This window comes from Medicago sativa, chromosome 4 (genome assembly GCF_051527215.1).
Source record: "Medicago sativa cultivar Bolivia chromosome 4, Bolivia_mono, whole genome shotgun sequence".
NCBI classification, from domain to species: Eukaryota; Viridiplantae; Streptophyta; class Magnoliopsida; order Fabales; family Fabaceae; genus Medicago; species Medicago sativa.
Window position 1 is genome coordinate 92,399,425 of NC_140752.1, and position 18,162 is coordinate 92,417,586.

The 18,162-nt window shown below is 33.6% G+C and overlaps 1 protein-coding gene and 1 long non-coding RNA gene across 2 annotated transcripts; one reads left to right on the plus strand and one right to left on the minus strand.

Moving 5' to 3' along the window:
- Nucleotides 1-987: 987 nt before the first annotated feature.
- Nucleotides 988-2,112, minus strand: LOC146933826 (uncharacterized). Its single transcript, XR_015007574.1, has 2 exons — nt 1,961-2,112; nt 988-1,223 (listed from the first exon to the last, which is right to left on the minus strand). It is a non-coding gene; the product is annotated as an uncharacterized LOC146933826 (long non-coding RNA).
- A 6,828-nt stretch (nt 2,113-8,940) lies between these two features.
- Nucleotides 8,941-15,873, plus strand: LOC146933827 (uncharacterized). Its single transcript, XM_085705613.1, has 13 exons — nt 8,941-9,549; nt 10,830-10,908; nt 11,029-11,085; nt 11,387-11,442; nt 13,018-13,243; nt 13,517-13,603; nt 13,688-13,762; nt 13,856-13,936; nt 14,630-14,694; nt 14,765-14,951; nt 15,041-15,129; nt 15,251-15,365; nt 15,623-15,873. The coding sequence occupies exons 1-13, from the start codon at nt 9,005-9,007 to the stop codon at nt 15,662-15,664; spliced, it is 1,704 nt and encodes a 567-aa protein (XP_085561739.1). The 5' UTR covers nt 8,941-9,004; the 3' UTR covers nt 15,665-15,873.
- Nucleotides 15,874-18,162: the final 2,289 nt, after the last annotated feature.

An 18,162-nucleotide genomic window follows, 5' to 3' on the forward strand; every position in this document is an offset into this window, starting at 1 on the left:
CTATCAAGTAGCTTATAGCTGTCATTTGAAATTGAACAAAAAGTTTCATCTCATGTTATATATTATTTTACGATGTTTTCGAATCATATTCAGAAATGACCGGTGTTCCAGTTTTCTGTGTTCATGCGATGCACAAATGTTGAACCACAATACCAAAAGGTTTCATTTACCAATATGGTGGGATAAAGTTCCAACAAAGATTACACGTATGGTTCAAAACACAAAAGGAAAAGAAAATATTGCACCGTGAGCAACTTTCAGTCTCCAAATGATCAGAATAGATATACATATATACTAGATCTCCCACCCGTGCTGCCGCACGGGTCATATATAGTTCACAATATCACTTGCAATAGATTAAAAACAGTAGCTGTGATATATTATGAAGATTGTGTAAAAAACTCTTTAGATGTGTCTTTGTATTAATCTGTTTTATTAAATAACCTTTTCTCTGTCCGTGAGTTTTCTCAAAATGAGCGTATCTCAATCTGTATTTTTTATTGCAATTCAAAACATAAAGAATATTGTATATTTCCTCAATCTGTATTTTTTATTGCAATTTAAAACATAAAGAATATTGTATATTTCCGAAATGGATATCTATTGAAATGTAAGCGCAATGACATCGGATACAAAATGTTGATGTTCATTAGGAATTATATACAGCAGCAAATTAAGCATGAAATATGGCAGCAGGAATCACAGTCATAGTACCATGAATTCTGGCAACATTGTTCTTAATTAATAAGCTGCCAATTCATGTTAAACGTACCCACATACTCAGACACAAACCTGTATTCTAGCTGCATTTCAGCTGCTATATATTTCTGCAATCGTATGGCAACAAAGCAGAAGTCCTTTCACGCACTATTTACATAGAAGAAAACATAAAACATATTCAATTATAAAAGCATGCCATAGCTGCAATGTGATAATCAATGTTTAATAAACTGCAAACAACCAAGGTTCAATACACACAAATGTATGCTTATAAACCTTTCACCCAATTGAATAGTAAATACATTTCATTTCAGATATATTACAAACATATAATGGTAATAAAAGCTAACAATGACAAATGTTAAACATACGACGGGTCGATGGCCATCTCTAAAATCTACCAAAACTTGTGGTGACTTGACAAACTCTTCACAATACTTAATTTTCCTTTATTGTTGGCAAGCTCTTGGTTTCTATTCCATTGTCTTCTAAATAAGTTTTACCTGAAACAAAAACATAATTTTCTATAAAATTTGCATCTCCAAAAAGTGTGCAAACTGTATAATTACTTGCTCCATTGTAAACACTATTACGATTTTGGATGAAAACACACAAAATGTCTTCAAAAAGACAAAATATATATAAAAATAAGTGTTTTATCGAGATTAAAACGCATCAAAAACATATTGCAAGCTCCTGACACATATTTGAAGGAATTGAGAATTTGAAATGATTTGCAGTTGAAAAATAAATCCTAATCCGTGACTATCTATGAATCAAATTAAATAACTACAAAAACAAAACCATATTTTATAAGAAACTATAACTGTTCCAGTGCACCAAAAAGTTCTATATTGTTTCAAAATCAAGACTAAAGGTAGTTTATAACAACCCCTCACACAAAACGAAACCCAAAACAAACAATACTTCGAAAACACAATGTTGAAGACTTAGTCCAGAGGATCTTGTAAAAAAGTTTGGTATACAAAGCTCCAAAATAATCCAATATCTAATTGAAAAAAGAGGTAGCCTGCAATGTCTTTGTCCTACATAGTTTTTCACGATCCCTATAGACACAACATATATAAATGACACTCATTCTTTTTTTGGGTAAATCTCTTACTGATTCTTTTTTTTGGGTAAATCTCTTTGGTCTAGCAACATTAGCATAAATAGTTCAAGATTAGCATAAAAAATAATCTGCAGGAACCAAATAATGTATATTTCGAAGAGCACTCACTCAGAATCTTCCAATGTAATGTCAAGCAACTTGCTTTTAGGTCCAAAAGCACTCCCTCAGAATCTTCCAATGTAATGTCAAGCAGCTTGCTCTAAGGTCCATTGATTTCGCTGTCTTTTATTTCATCCCTTTCTACAACGTGTCCAATAACATCTGAAAAGTATATTTGATAGTCACTAACTTTTCTATAAAATAAGCAACCGTTAAAAAAAACAAAAATACTCAACCAATTTGCCTTACCTAAAGTACTTATCCTCTCTGTCCGAGTCCAAGACATCCTTGAAAGACACAAAATCAAAATGGTTAGAAGGTATCAGACTTTCTTCAACTTTGGTCCAAACGGTTCGATCAATCAAAGTCAGTTTAAATCTACGGCCAGTAAGCGTGTATTTTCCACAACATAATTGGAACCTTCTTGAACTAATAACAACTTAATCTTTGGCAGAGAAGTGTGCTACTGCTATATATGCTACTATCTTAATCATAGGATAAGATAACATTTTGATCCATCAATCATTACATAGTACATTGGCATTAAAAAAAATCATAGGAGTATGGTATACATGCTACTGCTATATATGCTACTGAAGAAGACTCATGATAAAAACTCATATCCTACATCATCAAGGCTCCACTCAATTATTGACAGTATCATATATTTTAGAGTGCATAATACAATTTGTAGCAGTCCACAGTAACTTAAAAAGACAATGCTAAAACATGGACAATGTAATTTTTTTAGGGAGATTAGTCACTTTAGTCCCTGAATAGGAAATGAGTCGTCACTTTAGTCCCTGAATGCAGATAAATTGCAAAATAGTCCTTGAATGTAGACCCTATTAGTCAATTTAGTCCCTGAATGTAGACTCTGTTAGTCAATTTAGTCCCTAAATGTAGACTCTGTTAGTCACTTTAGTCCCTGAAATTGACCAACAGAGTCTACATTCAGGGACTGTTTTGCAATTTCTCTGCATTCAGGGACCAAAGTGACTACTCCTTTCTCATTTAGGGACTAAAGTGACTAATTCCCCAATTTTTTTATAAATACATGATCTTTGAAATCATTACAACAAATGGACTATGCAGGGTTAAATACGAATATAACTCTATAAGCCATTCTACTTTAAAGCATGTAGAATTGAACAACATAGGTCATGTATGATATAAAGCATGTAGAATTTTTATAAGCCAATGCTTAAATAAAATCTTTATCCAAAATTCCTCCATACTTATTCAAAATTCCTCCATAACTAAATTTCTGAAGATTAAAGAAAGCAAAATATCAAGAGACGACATTCTCACCAAATGCTTAAGCAACTCCCACCATTGAGCATGAAAGTGCATCAATTTAAAATATTCTTGTCGATGCTGGCAATTTACAGAGGGTCGAAAGGGCGGGGAATGGCCACTTATGACAGAACTGGTACTGCTGAATTTTCTTCTTGTAAGCTGGAGCATATATTGAAGTAGATTCTCTGCTGGCTGAAGCTCTAGGTGCAAGATGTTGCCTCCAAAATGCTGTGAATCTTAACCTGCAGCCACTATGGTTAAATGTTTGTCATGTTAGGAGACATCTTAATGTTGCAGCTCAAAACCAAGTAACCAATGTCATTTAAAAAACACACTTCAGAGTATCATCATAATTTGATTGACAGCATGCTTGATTAAAAATGTCATTATTTTAGTCTATATATTTTTTTTAACTGCAAATATAACTCAGTTACATAACCCAACACTTTAAAACTAAATTTGCCAAGGCTGAAACAAATATCAAACAGCTTGTGGGCAAAAGTAAGAACAAAAACTAATTCACAGACGGTGGAGGGAGAGAGCAAGACGGTAGCTTCCAGTTCAGATTGCACAATATGTCTAACCTGTTTATAAGGAAATCAAAACCCCAGTTAGTTATTCAACTAATTTTAACCGATCTAACAAATGGGTTGGTTCAATATATCACAAATGAATAGAAAAACCAACGATTTTGATTTGAAAAAGTTCATTCTTTTCCTCTAGAAAAAAAAATTAACATATTTCTTGCAAATTTTTAGGTTAAAAAGAACACAACTGAATTAAAAAACTCCACTACCTGGAAACCCCAATTGCTCTATTCTGGTCTTTGTCAAATAGCTCCATTTCTTCGCAAAGAAAACTCTGGTTTTAAATTCAATTTGATAGAACCACTTTGTATGAAATTTAATTACATAACAGAAGAGGAGTTCAAGATGAAACTGAGAGAAACATATGCAGATTATTTTTTGTAAAGGCAAAGTTGTGATAGAGATTTGTAAACCATTTGAGAGAGACCACCTAAAATAAAACTGATGCAACATCCATATTCAAGTGCAAATGAAAGAAGAGAGAAGAGTAGTGAAAGTGGTTGGGGGATCGATAAGTGCAATGTCAATCTTGGAATTGTAGGAAAATTAATTTTTCATAAGCCAATAAAAAAAAATGTCATGGGAAAATGCTAAAAGTATGGGGTGCCGTTTTTTTCATTGGAATAGTGCACTTGAAAGAAGTAGTACATAATTAGAGGGAATAGTTAAATAGCTTAGAAATCAATGGTTGAGATGCATTTGGTGCCTAAATCAATGGTCATTATTCATTGGCGCCAAAATAAGTAGGGTTAGGGTTGGCACAATTTGTTAGCAATGTTATTCATATTAGAAATAAGTATGATATATATATATATATATATATATATATATATATATATTATGAGAATGACTATCTTATATGAGAATGGTGAGAATGATTATCAATCATTAGATCAAAAATAAATGGTTGAGATTAAAAAGTCTCACATGTGTCTCGTCACATTCTATCATCATGAACCAATTCCACTCTCCATCTTCTCCAACCCACCATCATCAATTGTTCTCTGTGTGTTCTACAATTGCACTTCAAATTCTCTACATCATTGAATATAATTAGAATTACAAAACTGAAGTTAGTTTTCCCTTTTATCTACTTTGGGTATGAATGTTTGGATCTCCATTTCAATCTCGAGCATGTCTATTCCACTACCATAAAATTGTAATTTTTGAGAAATATTACCATTTCATTTCCTAATCTAATTTCACTCAATTCAATCCCCGACGTGAAGCTCGTTGTTTCCACCTTCCACCATTGTTCACGGTCATTCCACCAACGGTTGATTCCATTCTCGTTCTTTGTCCTCCATACCCTGTTTTTGCCATCAAAATCAAATTCCTAACCATTCCCACAAATTAAATAAAAAAAGAAATTAATTGAACAAGTAAGAGGATGAATTGATGTCGATGAAGATTTCTTTTTGCTGTAACGAAGAAAAATGAAAATTCACTTGAAACGCAAAGGAAGAGTCTATTTGATCGTTGAAGGATGATTTCAAGCCTGCTTAGAGCATCTACAATGGTGAGGTTTTCACCATTTAAGACCTGGTACCTAATAGGTACTCCCATTGTGAAAAAAAAATTGGAGATCTTAAAAGATCAAAGGTCTAACTTAAGACCCCATTCTTAAATGGGCCTACATCATTTTTTATTAAAATAATAATTTTTATGGCTATTAAATAATATTTGTGGGACCCTATTAGACCCTTTGTTAGAGGATCTCTATTGGAGTGGTTGAGTACCTATTAAGTACTATTATTAAAAAATTATTAAAAAGTGATGTGTCCATGTGGGACCTATTTAAGACCTTAAAATTGACGGTCTCCATTGTGGATGCTCTTAAAGCATCCACAATGGGAGAGTCTTAAACATTTAAGACCTGGTACCTAATAGGTACCCCTATTGTGGAAAAAAAATGAGGGTCTTAAATGATGCAATGTCTAAATTAAGACCTCATCCTTAAATGTACCACATCACCTTTTTATTAAAATAATAATTAAAAAGTGTATTAAAATAGATAGTGTATTAAATAAATAATATTGGTCGGACCCAATTAGACCTTTTGTTAGGGGATCTCCATTTGAGTGGTGGAGTACCTATTAGGTACTATTATTAAAAAATTATTAAAAAGTGATGTGTCAATGTGGGACTCATTTAAAACCTCAAAGATGAGAATCTCTATTATGGATGCTCTCACGCTCCCTAAAAATTCTCCCACTTTTACCATGACTCAAAAGGTAAGTGGGAAAGGAAGGAATCCAAATCACTTCGGGGAAGGGGAATCATCCTCCGAGACTCCGACTCATCTGATGGTGAGGAGGAAAAAGATGGCTTTGGAAACTCCTCAAGAGAAGGGATGAGAACGACACACAGGGGCGGATCTCTTAAGAGACCCCCAGGTGCCACTGCACCCCCCAAACTTTATATAAATATCATATTATGCGTAATATAACAACTTATATGCTGGTGTTGCGGCGGTTATTCTGTCTGTATATCAGTAGAAGGTCGCGTGTTCGAACCCCATGGCACCCTCTTTTTATATTTTTTGACAAATTCTTCATATTTTATACCAAAAAAGTGGACCCAGTGGGGTTTGAACCGGTGTCCCTCATGTCACTGTCCCTCATGTCACAATTATTCACTTCTACCATCACACCAGTTTATAACATTGATTATTTTATGAAACTTTTTACTATATATTCTATAAATATTTGGCACCCCCGATAAATAAACTCAAGATCCGCCACTGTCGACACAAGTGGTGTGAGTGACACATTGGGAATAAGTGCAGGGATGAGAACATTTGCGATCCATTCCATGGGAATCACATGGTAATAGACAGTTAATTTTTGCATAATAAACCATATGCTTTCAAAAATCTTTTTTAGGTCTTTCCTTGATTTCCAACGCTCCCTTCTTTCTTAATTTGCTTCTCTTAGTACAAGATTTACTCCATTTGTTAGATTGGTCCATTTTCAAATCCATCACCTTTTCCATCGTAGATCATTGTTTTTACTTCTAGCATAAAAAAAAATTATTAACTTCCGTTGCCTCAAACATATAAAACATAAACATTCTCAAAAATAATTTATGTTACCTCTAGATGACAAAAGATTTCAACTTAACTTCTTCAAAACTCAGTTTTCTCTTCATAATCACAAACACAAAACCTATACAAAATTCATCACAAAACATGGATTACACTATGATCAATATTAGGAAAGGGGTAAAACTTCTCACCCTTTACCATTTTTTAAGAAACTTAATTAGTCCACCTAAATTGATATTAGAGGGGCATGCTTCAAAATCACAAGTGAGCATCACAAAACCAATCCAAGTTAGTTTCTCACCCTACTTCTACGATCAATGCTTGATAGCAAAGGATGGTCTCTTAGAATTTCAAAGAAGAAAACTGGATTTAACTTACACCTAAGATGGATTGGCTAGCTTCTTCCAAAATGAAAGGGATGAGAAGTTGATATATAGATAATCTGAGTTGCGAGTGATAACCATTGGATAAAATGGTGCTTTGGGTAATACTATGTGTTGAAGAAGGCTTAAAAAAGTTACAAAATTTACAACAATCCGCAACTAAAATGCGCAAATAGTACATCGTTTATTTAAAAGTTAATATTCATTTTAATCTTAAGACTTTGTCTTTGTTGATCTTAAACGCATCTAAATAGTAACTACATTTTTTAATGTCTCTTTTATTTAGATTAAATTGACCAAGGTAAAACATATTTCATAATTAAGTGAATGTTTGTTGAAGGTAAATGTTCACAAGTTGTATTTATACCTAGAACAAAGTACATAAACAAATTGTTCGGGAATAAAGTACATATTACACTAAGTACGTATACATAAGATTACTTTTGACAAAAACAACCCATAAGATTTTGTCCCTCCTAGACTTGTGGAATATATACAAAAGTAGCTCTTAATTTTTGGTAAAAAAATGCTTGGGTAAGTTAAATTTCAAAGGCTGTTAGGGTTAGGATAGACTTCAACGTTCATAGAGTGTTGGATATTTATAAATCATCCGTCGAACATATACTCGTATATTAAAAAAAACATATTCACGCCAGTAGTCGGAGTTGAATTCACGTTCTTGCAGGTATGGGTTAATTTCTTACTAAGTAAATCAACTTTCATTAACAACTTCTTAATTTTATTACAAGCTTTTATTGAAACATTCTTCTTGATTCAAGGATATTAGAATTTTGTGGGGATCAAATTGTCCCCATATATTTTCTTTGAATGGATCTCGTGTCTTTTATGTTAGTTCTAAGGGTCTTGTTAACGAGTGCACCCGGGGCACTCTTTAAGCATCCTAAAATTAGTAATTATTCTTTTGAAAAGTCAACTATTACAATTTCCAATGTATTCAATACACAACTTTTCATTATAAACTTGATATTTAAAGTGCTTAAAGAGTGTCCCGGGGGCACTCGTTAACATTTTCCTAGTTTTAAAAACACACATTCAATGAAATGATAAGTGAAGGGTCACATCAATATTGATATTTAAAAAATAGTTTAAGTTTTTAATATTTTACCGTACAAACTTTCTCATATCAATTTATATTTGCTTTCGTATATATAAACAAATAAAATCCACAACAAATAGATGCAAATATTTAATGAATTTATTTCCAATAAAAATATTTAATGTGAACATTATATTAGTAATGATAACTGTTTTTTATACAATTATCGTAATGTTACGTGATCCGTGTCAAAGTACATTTTTTTTTTCCTGGTTAATTTTTTTTAAATCTTAGCAAAAGTCTTCTAGAGTAATGATATTTTGACATCCATTTGATGACAACTTTGTTGACAACCTTGTTTTTCTTACTTCTTATTGGTCAAAAACAACAGAGAGAGAAAAAGAAAAGAGAGAGAATAACAACATCATGTGAGTAGAGAGAAAGTTGTCCAAAAATTGTCAAAAAGTGGTTGTCAAAATATCGTTTCTCATTAATCTATTACAGCCCCTAGAGATTGGGGAAAGTGAAGTAACCAAACAAACCCCCTCTTGTTTTCGTAACGTAACTGGAGAGTAAGTAAAATAACCTATAAAATCTAAAACCCTAAAATTCACATCACAGTTCTCACCACCATCAAAACACTTCACAAAACTGAAAGAGAAAATCGTAACGTAGCTAGCAATGGACTTCGACGAATACGAGTACTTGGAGAAGACGGTGGAGGAGCAACCGGAAGACAAGGATTCATCCAAAAAGAAGAACACTGACATCACCGACATTAAATCCGAGAGGACTTACCGGAAGCACGGCGCCGACGACGATCTCGACGGCGGCGAAGATAGGCGGAGCAAGAAGTCACGCGGCGGAGACGACGAGAATGGCTCTAAGAAGGATCGCGATAGGGACAGAGACCGTGAACGTGACCGTGAACACCGTGAACGATCTTCCGGTCGTCACCGGGAGAGGGACGAAGAGAGAGGTAGTAGAGAGAAAGAGAGGGAGAAGGACGGTGAGAGAGGTGGGAGAGATAAGGAGAGGGATAGGGAGAGAGAAAAGGAGAGGGAGAGGAGAGATAAGGAAAGGGAAAAGGAACGGGAGAGAAGAGATAAGGAGAGAGAGAAGGAACGGGCTGAGAGAGAAAAAGAGGAGAAAGAGAGACCAAGGAGGAGTATGAGTCGTCCTGAGAGAGACAGAGGAGAGCGAGATTTCGAAAACAGAGATGGCAGGTAAAAATTAAAATTGCACATTCAGTTTATACCTTTTCATTTCATGTTTGCTCTATTGATTTTTCAATTGGTTTGAATTAACGAATATAAAAGAATGCAATGTGTATAAAACTATAATAAAAGTTTAATGTATTGGTGATGTCGTTTATAGTTCTATTAGTATTAAGTAGTTATTGGGATGGAGTGTTGGAAGGTAAAGAATTAACATGAGAGTAAAATAAGAGATGCAGGGATGAGAATTTTGTGGATGTGTGGTTAGACCAGACATGATTGAATTAGAAATGACAATATTAGAGAGAGTTGGGGTAATGCCTATTGTAGAAAAGATGGTAGAAACTCAGCTTAGGTGGTTCGGACATCTAGAGATAAGACTTGTAGATTTTGTATGTAGTAAGAAGAGTAGATCAGATGCAGGGATGTGTAACTCACTTGGTCGAGCTGTCCAGAGTTCGAATCTTGGTTAGGGAGAAAATACTACCCAGAACAATTAACATACTCACATTTGCTATTCAAAAACAAAAAAGAGTATGTCTGATGGAGAGTAGTCAAATCACTAGAGGCAAGGGACGATTTAGAAAACCGATTAAGAATGATCTAGAGATTAATGAGTTGGATAGGGATATGATATTAGAACATTATGGTTGCATTTGATCCATGTAGCCAGCCCTACTTAGGATTGGTTGTTGTTGTATGTAGTTGTTGAATTTTGCATACTCTTTACTAGCTAGTTTACTTGAAATTTATTCAGTTTATGAAGTTTTTCTGTGTTGGAATGTGGATAATGTGTCCCTATTGTTTATGTTGCCAGTGTTATATGCAATTTTTTTTTTGTTCTTATAAAATAAGAGGTTGAAATGTGATGCTAAACTAGGTATTACGCCATTAATTAGTTGCTGTTTGGTTCAATTCTTCAAGGTATAAGTATATCATTAATGGATCTCAGTACCTCTCGAGGGATTAGTCCTGGCTCCCGACCAGGGATACCAGGATAATCTGGGTTGATCTAAAAAGGTATTATTATTTCATTAATTTGTTGTTATTGGGTTTCAATGCTAGCACGGTGTTACAATATGATCCTTACTGCAGTTTTGGCTCATGTATAGGTAAGATTTTGAGTCATTACTCCCTCCGAAGACTGGGCGCCAATTTGGACTCTAATATGGACAATCAATATATTGATTTATCGAACAAATTATATAATCTGAATACCAAATTCAACTAGTATGACATGGACTTTTCTATATTTTCTTATTACAGCCTCATTTTAACTTGACTTGCAGGAGATTCAGGGATAAGAAAGAGAATGTGGAACCTGAGGCAGACCCAGAAAGGGATCAGAGAACTGTTTTTGCCTACCAGGTTGGTTGGTTGCCTCCATTTTTGTTTGTTTTAAATAGTATAAATTTCTACGGTCTGAGATATTGGTATATTTGACAATTCTTTTGTGATGATTTCCTGTTTGCTCTTTGGTGTTCACAGATGCCGTTAAAAGCAACGGAGAGAGATGTATATGAGTTCTTCTCGAAAGCTGGCAAGGTCAGTTGCTTCAATTATGACAAGTGAATTCAATTGTATAGAATGTACAAGTCTTACATTCATGATGAATATAAGTTACTCAGAGCACTCTGCTTTCAGTTAACTAGGGCTGCTACTTTATTGTGTATGGATATTCTGTTTATATTGTTTTTAGTGAATCACAGTTACATCATGATATTTAGATTGCCACGTTCCTACAAATAAGGGGGCTGCATGTTCCCAGTGAATGCTTACATCTGCCTCTATACATGATACTTCCCCTCTTTTGTTTAAAGTATAATTTGATGTTCCATGTTTTCAGGTGAGAGATGTCCGTCTGATCATGGATAGGAACTCAAGACGATCTAAAGGAGTTGGGTATGTGTTCAATTGTCAAAGAATCTCTCTTTTTTAATTGACGTCTCTTGTCTTGTGATATTAAAATTTCAACTTTTAAGACTCATGCTTGACTGTATTCTTAATTGGATTAGCCATGCCATAGTGATGAGGAATGGTGAGAATTTATAGCTCTAATGCTTTAATTAGCTCACTTTGCACAATGAAGATCGATGACATAGTCTTGGTTTCCTTTTCAGTCCTATTCCCATTTTTTTCATGCATACAATGATGATTTCACTTGTATATACTTAATTACTGATTATCCTCCCCTCCACACACACACCACCCCATCTTTTCCTTCTTTTATGAATTGTAAGTCTCTCACGTTGGTGTCTAGGTTTGATGCTCATGAATTTGGTTCTGCTTGACTTTCATTTGACCAGTAGTGGGTAACCATCCTACTGCCTAGTGCATTAGCAAAATTTTAGTGCAGTTTATTTTGTTAGCCTTTATTTGCACGCACGCACACATTTTTGCAACGGATGCAAGGCACTGTTGCCAATCCTTCTTGTCTAAATGGTTCCGTATCTCTGTACTCATACGAAGTTGTCTTATTCTATCTTAAATGTTAATTTGATAATCACACATGCTTTTAATTTATATTTTGTTATTATGACAGACTAACATTTTCCTTACATAATGAAACTCAGCTTGAGCTGTCTGCACTAGAGTTTTTGTTTCCCTACGGCTGTGTTTGGTAACACAAAAAAGCTAGCTTATAGCTTGTTGGACTAGCTTATAAGCTTGTTTTGATGGAATGTGATGTGTTTGGTAAAAAGCTTTTTTCATTAGCTTATAGCGTTTTTTGAAAAGCTAATTCGAGTAGCTTTTGAGCTTATAGCTTTTTACATTTTCTTCCACTTTTAACCTTTTATTTATTTTATTTTGTTGTTTTTAATTAAAAAAACTAACCACTTTCTAATATAACCGCTCACGTTCCTCTTAAAAAAACAAAACAAAAAAAACTGCTCACGTTTTAGCATTCAGCAATAGTATATATGGTTTTTTAATTTTTCTTGTTCAATTTTTTTTACCTTACTCTTAATTCATATAATAAATAATTATATATAAAATTTACCATAAATAGTGAAGCAAGTTTAGTTAAATAAAATTTATAAAAAAAATTTTGTTAAATAAAAAATGTCAATTAAATTCATAAATATATTTATCATTTTAGAGATTAAAATAATTTGAAACAAATTTAAATATTTAAAAAGAAAAACATTAAGTAATAAAAATTATATGAGTTATAAAAAAAAATTAAACAAACATGTCCTTTTAGGTCATTTTATATTTATCAGCCACTTCAGCAGCTAATTTTATCAAACACTTTTAATCTTAATAAGTTAACTTTTCAGCTATAAGCTACCAGCTATCAGCCATCAGCTATAAGCTAGCTTTTCAGCTATCAGCTAGCTTATCAGCTATCAGCTAGCTTATAGCTTATTTTTACCAAACACACCCTACATCTCTTTGCTGTATTCTTTGTAATGTTTGATTGTGAATGTTTGTTTCTTAGTTTTGAAAACTTGATGCAAGTTCTTTATGCTGCAGGTATATTGAATTTTATGATGCGATGTCAGTGCCAATGGCAATTGCGCTCTCTGGCCAACTACTTCTCGGGCAACCTGTAATGGTGAAACCCTCTGAGGCCGAAAAAAATCTTGTTCAATCTAATGCTTCCAGTGGAGCTGCTGTAGTAGGACCATATGGAGCAGTGGACAGAAAATTGTATGTGGGGAATCTTCACTTCAACATGACTGAGGCTAATCTCCGAGAGGTATTTGTGCGTGTTTTTTTTTTGCTGTTTCATTATCTGCCGTGGTGAGGATATCAATGTATGACATACTTCCGTGTGTGTATATATATGTGTGTGTGTGTTAACTGAGGGTATTGACAATCTTTAATTGCAATATAAATGCCTATAGTTTGACTAAATATATTTACTTCAAAATCAATAAAATTGTTTTCTTTAAACTGGTAGGTTGTCACCGATTAGAATCTTGTTGTGATAGTTTATCATCTTTTGATATCACTCTTTATGTTGTTTTAGATTTTTGAGCCATTTGGTCAGATTGAGGTTGTACAACTTCCTCTTGACATGGAGACGGGACACTGCAAGGGTTTTGGGTTTGTTCAAGTATTTTTCCAACCTTTAACCTTAAGAAATATTGCTTTTCACAATACTTTTTATACATCACTTTAACTTGTATTCATTGGACAGTTTGCCCATCTTGAACATGCAAAGGCAGCTCAGAGTTTAAATGGGAAATTGGAGATTGCTGGCAGGACTATAAAGGTAAAAATATTTTTGCTGGCCCCTTTGTTTAAATTTTGTTGATACTCATCTATGCTAATCCATTTGTTTGTTACCGACGTTCGTCAAATTCAGGTTTCATCTGTTACAGATCATGTTGGAAGTCAGGATACAACTACAAAGTCTGCAGACTTTGATGATGATGAAGGAGGATTGGTAAGTTTTCACTTGTTACTTAAAATATTAGAAAATTGGTTGTGGTAATTTTATGTGTCATTGAAATTCATATCTCATAACAATGTATTGCAAATTTACTAAAGTTTATACGGATGATTTTTCTCATATTGTTAGAAACCTGAACGACAGGGAGTTTGATGTGAAATCAGACTGTTATATTTTAGATTATGTATGACAGTTCTAGATATGAAATTATACAGGTTGATGACAAGAGTGTTCATGTTTGATAGATAGGTTCATTGAAATTTCAGTGCTGTTGAGGATTTGCACTTAGGTTACATGTAAATATATAAGGGCCTATTTTGTTTGATAAAATGTTGACTACTTTTCTGTTATCAAAGACTTGAATCCGAAACAACAAAAGAAATGTTTTTGGCGTTTCCTCTACAAATATATGCAATCAAAGTGATAATGATGTATTTTTTTAATTACAGTTGAATACGAGAAATGAACGTATTGTTTTTGAGACCAACCAACCGGGTCCTTAGTTTTTCTTTCCAAGATCTTTTATCACCGCACTTTCACTTTTCAGGCCCCTTTCTGTTGGCTTTGTTTTTTGTCTGTAATAACAATAGTACTCATCTATTGGAGAAGTTATTGTTTGTTGTTGGATTATAACATTAGTTTTTCTTCTGTACGGTTGATTACTTATCTATATGCTTTTCTTTGCAGACCTTAAATGCCCACTCAAGAGCATTGCTTATGCAAAGATTGGCTGGTACTGACATTCCCACAAGGTCTGTACGATATTTTCCTCTTATATTTTTATGAACCTGTTCATTGTTTTCACATATTTCCCAACTGCAGCATTGGTGTGCCAACTGTGAATGGGTCGGTTCCTGTTCAGCAGGCTTTTAGCATGCCTTTTGGCAATCCAGGTGTTATACCCGCGTCAGTTCTACCAACACAAGTCATGCCTACCCCTGTGGCAGAACCAGTAGGAATTCCCAGCGAGTGTTTATTATTGAAGAATATGTTTGATCCAAGCACCGAGGTTTGTGATGAATTGATTATATACTTTTCACCATAACCATATGATGTTTCAGATAACGAAGTACTGATGAAAAATATTACAATCTGCAGACAGAACCAGATTTTGATATAGACATAAAAGAGGATGTAGAGGAAGAGTGTTCTAAATACGGCCGGGTGTTGCATATTTATGTCGACAAGTAAGTTAATAAATCTGTAGCACGAATTAATCATCATGTATCCTTTGCTGTGTCCTTTTCATGTTATCAGTTTCCACATATTATGTGTTGCAATTTTTTAATTAGTTCGGTGTGTACACAGAAGAAGTGCAGGTTTTGTGTACTTGCAGTTTGAAACAGTGGAAGCATCAAGTGCTGCACAACGAGCAATGCACATGAGATGGTTTGCACGCAGGTTGATCACAGCTATCTTCATGGTAATATTCTAATATTCTTGAGTTCTCTGTTGGCTTCTGAAGATTCGTATTCTTATTAATTTTATATACTTGACGTAGAATGTTATTTAAAATAAGAGACTAGTATTCATAACCATGTATGATTAATCACACTACCATGAACCAGATTATCATTCTGATGTGTTTTCCGTCCCTCTTTATTAAATTCAACAATCCCTGATGTTATGCTGCAAACCTTTTCTCTAGATCAATATCTTAAGAAATTATTTGTCTTGCAGCAACCACATTTATATGAAGCCAAATTTAAGGACGAATCTTGAAGAAGTGCATACAGGCCTCAAGCCTCTTGAAAGATAATGCTCTGGTTTACAGATTTTGATTTCTAAATTGTTTTAGATGATTATATAAATTGTAATGCCCAGACGGTGGTGATTTTTGAGGTCTTTTTTAAGTTAGTAAGTTGATATATTTAACAATTGTCCTTTTGCTATTTCATTATATTTGTGTAATGTAAAATTACCTTGTTTAACTTTTTGTTTGGAAGGTTTTTGGCTTCTTGCATTTCACATTTTCACTTTGTCTGGGACTGGGATTTTGTATGGGTGACAGGGTTTTTGCTAATCGTCCTTTCAAAATGTGGCATGTAATTTGCGCTTCTTTTAAAACTCAGTCCTACAGTGGTCTTTTTATTTTGGCTAAATTGTATTTTTGGTCCCTTAACTATTTAAGTAGTATCGCTTTGGTCCCTTGATTAAAATTCGATTTATTTTGGTCCTTTCCGTTAGTTTTAATTAAAAAACGTTAGGTTTTCTTCATCTTCTTCTCCTCTTTTTCATCTTCATATCATCTCCATCAACCTTCAACAACAAGAATCCCAGAAGAAAATCTAACGTTTTTGAATTAAAACTAACAGAAAGGACCAAAATGTGTAACAGAGAGAAATTAAGGGACCAAAATAAATCGAATTTTAATTAAGGGACCAAACCGATACTACCTAAATAGTTAAGGGACCAAAAATACAATTTAGCCTTTTATTTTTCTGAAATTGAGGATATATAAGAGGGGACCAATGGGTTTATTTTTCTTTTTTAAATTTAGGACAATATAAGTCGTAAAAATAAACTAGATCTTCAACACGATGCATGGGTCTACTAAAAAACATAAAAGAAATCATTGGATATACAATATTGAAATTAAAATTGTTCTAATATGACCCGTGCACATTTGCACAATTTTTAAGTACTCCATGCACATTTGCCTTATTAAGCTTCGCATGACCTTAATTGCTACTCGTCCAACACTATAACCATCAAAGTCATATTGGATGGAGTAGGAATGGATAGCACTTGTGTACCATAATGGTATACATCATTGTCCAATAAGAATGTGCCGCGTGGCACATCCTTTTAAAAAATATATCAAATAAAGCATTTATAAAGTAATATTGGTAGGAATACAGTAACAAAGTGTGGGAACAACACCACCATGCACACTTTTTGTTAAGTAATTTTATCATGTGCAACACATTTTGTATTAGAATCAATTAAGCATGTAGAGCGGGCTTTTAGTATAATAGTCTGACAAATCATTTTCCAAATTGAATCATGTTTCCCTCCTTTTGTGCTTGCTTTTCTAAAATGTTGCCATCCATATTTCCCTTCATCAATGCCTCCATTCTTTATGTGATCGATTAGTATTATGAAAGTGTCGATGCTGAAATACAAAAATTAATTTTGCATTGTACTTTTGAAAGTAGGTTCACCTGAATAGAAAGCAATGTTATGGAAGGTTGATCCAAACTCTTGTACATGCATAATCAGTTTATAAAACATAAGGACTACGGTTATAAGAACATGTATACAACAAAAAGGCTTAATATGAAGACAAAATGTCAAGCAAAACATTACGATGTTTAAATCTTTTTTATATTAGTGTAAAATAACCAATAGACAAAGATCATTAAGAAAGAAGTTGTAGCTGCAATCAAGCTTTTGATATATGTAAAAATTGGTTTTTCTAAACTTCAATATATAGTCATGCTATCAATATACATGACACCTCTTTGCATAACCATTCTCTAAATAAGTAGTGGAAAATTATTATTATTTAGAATTGTAGTGATAGTAAGCATAGAGAGAAAATTATCTACTTCCTTTTCTAGCTAGGTTCAAAGATGTCAAAGAATTACATTACAATCTACCCTCGAAATAACCTACAATTTACACATCAACACATAAACACATGATTCAGATGAGGATGAGAAGAACACGCAGATTAGAAGGTAAACTAAATTTAAATGTTCGCAAAACACCTAAGGCCACCACCCACCAACATTGAATAAGGAAGGAAAATAAATTCAGATTCAAGTATCAACTTTATCATATAGATAAGAAGTTACAGAAAAGAAGAGGCGGAGAAGAAGGAAAGATATTAGATGTATTTCAGAAATAGAAAAGAGCAAATGAATATATGATATGAATCAGAAATGTTAATTAACATTAACAATTTGTTTCTTCCAAAAAAAAAATCTTTTAAAAAACACAAAAGAGATAAGGGGTTAAGAATTAGTGAAACCTTGAAATCTCAAGCAGTTTGAATCAGTGGTGAGAGACAGCTTTAGTCATTCACTCCTTTATTCCGATGGCTCGCTGACTGAAGGAGGTGAAGAAGTGGTTCGATGGATCCACTTCAAAGTTGGTAGAAAAAACTTTAGAGTCTTGAATACATGATTAATAATCACATGTAAAAAAATAGTTAGCATTGCATGTTAAGGCATTTACTTTCATCATATGGAACTGCTCGAAAAAATCATGATTCA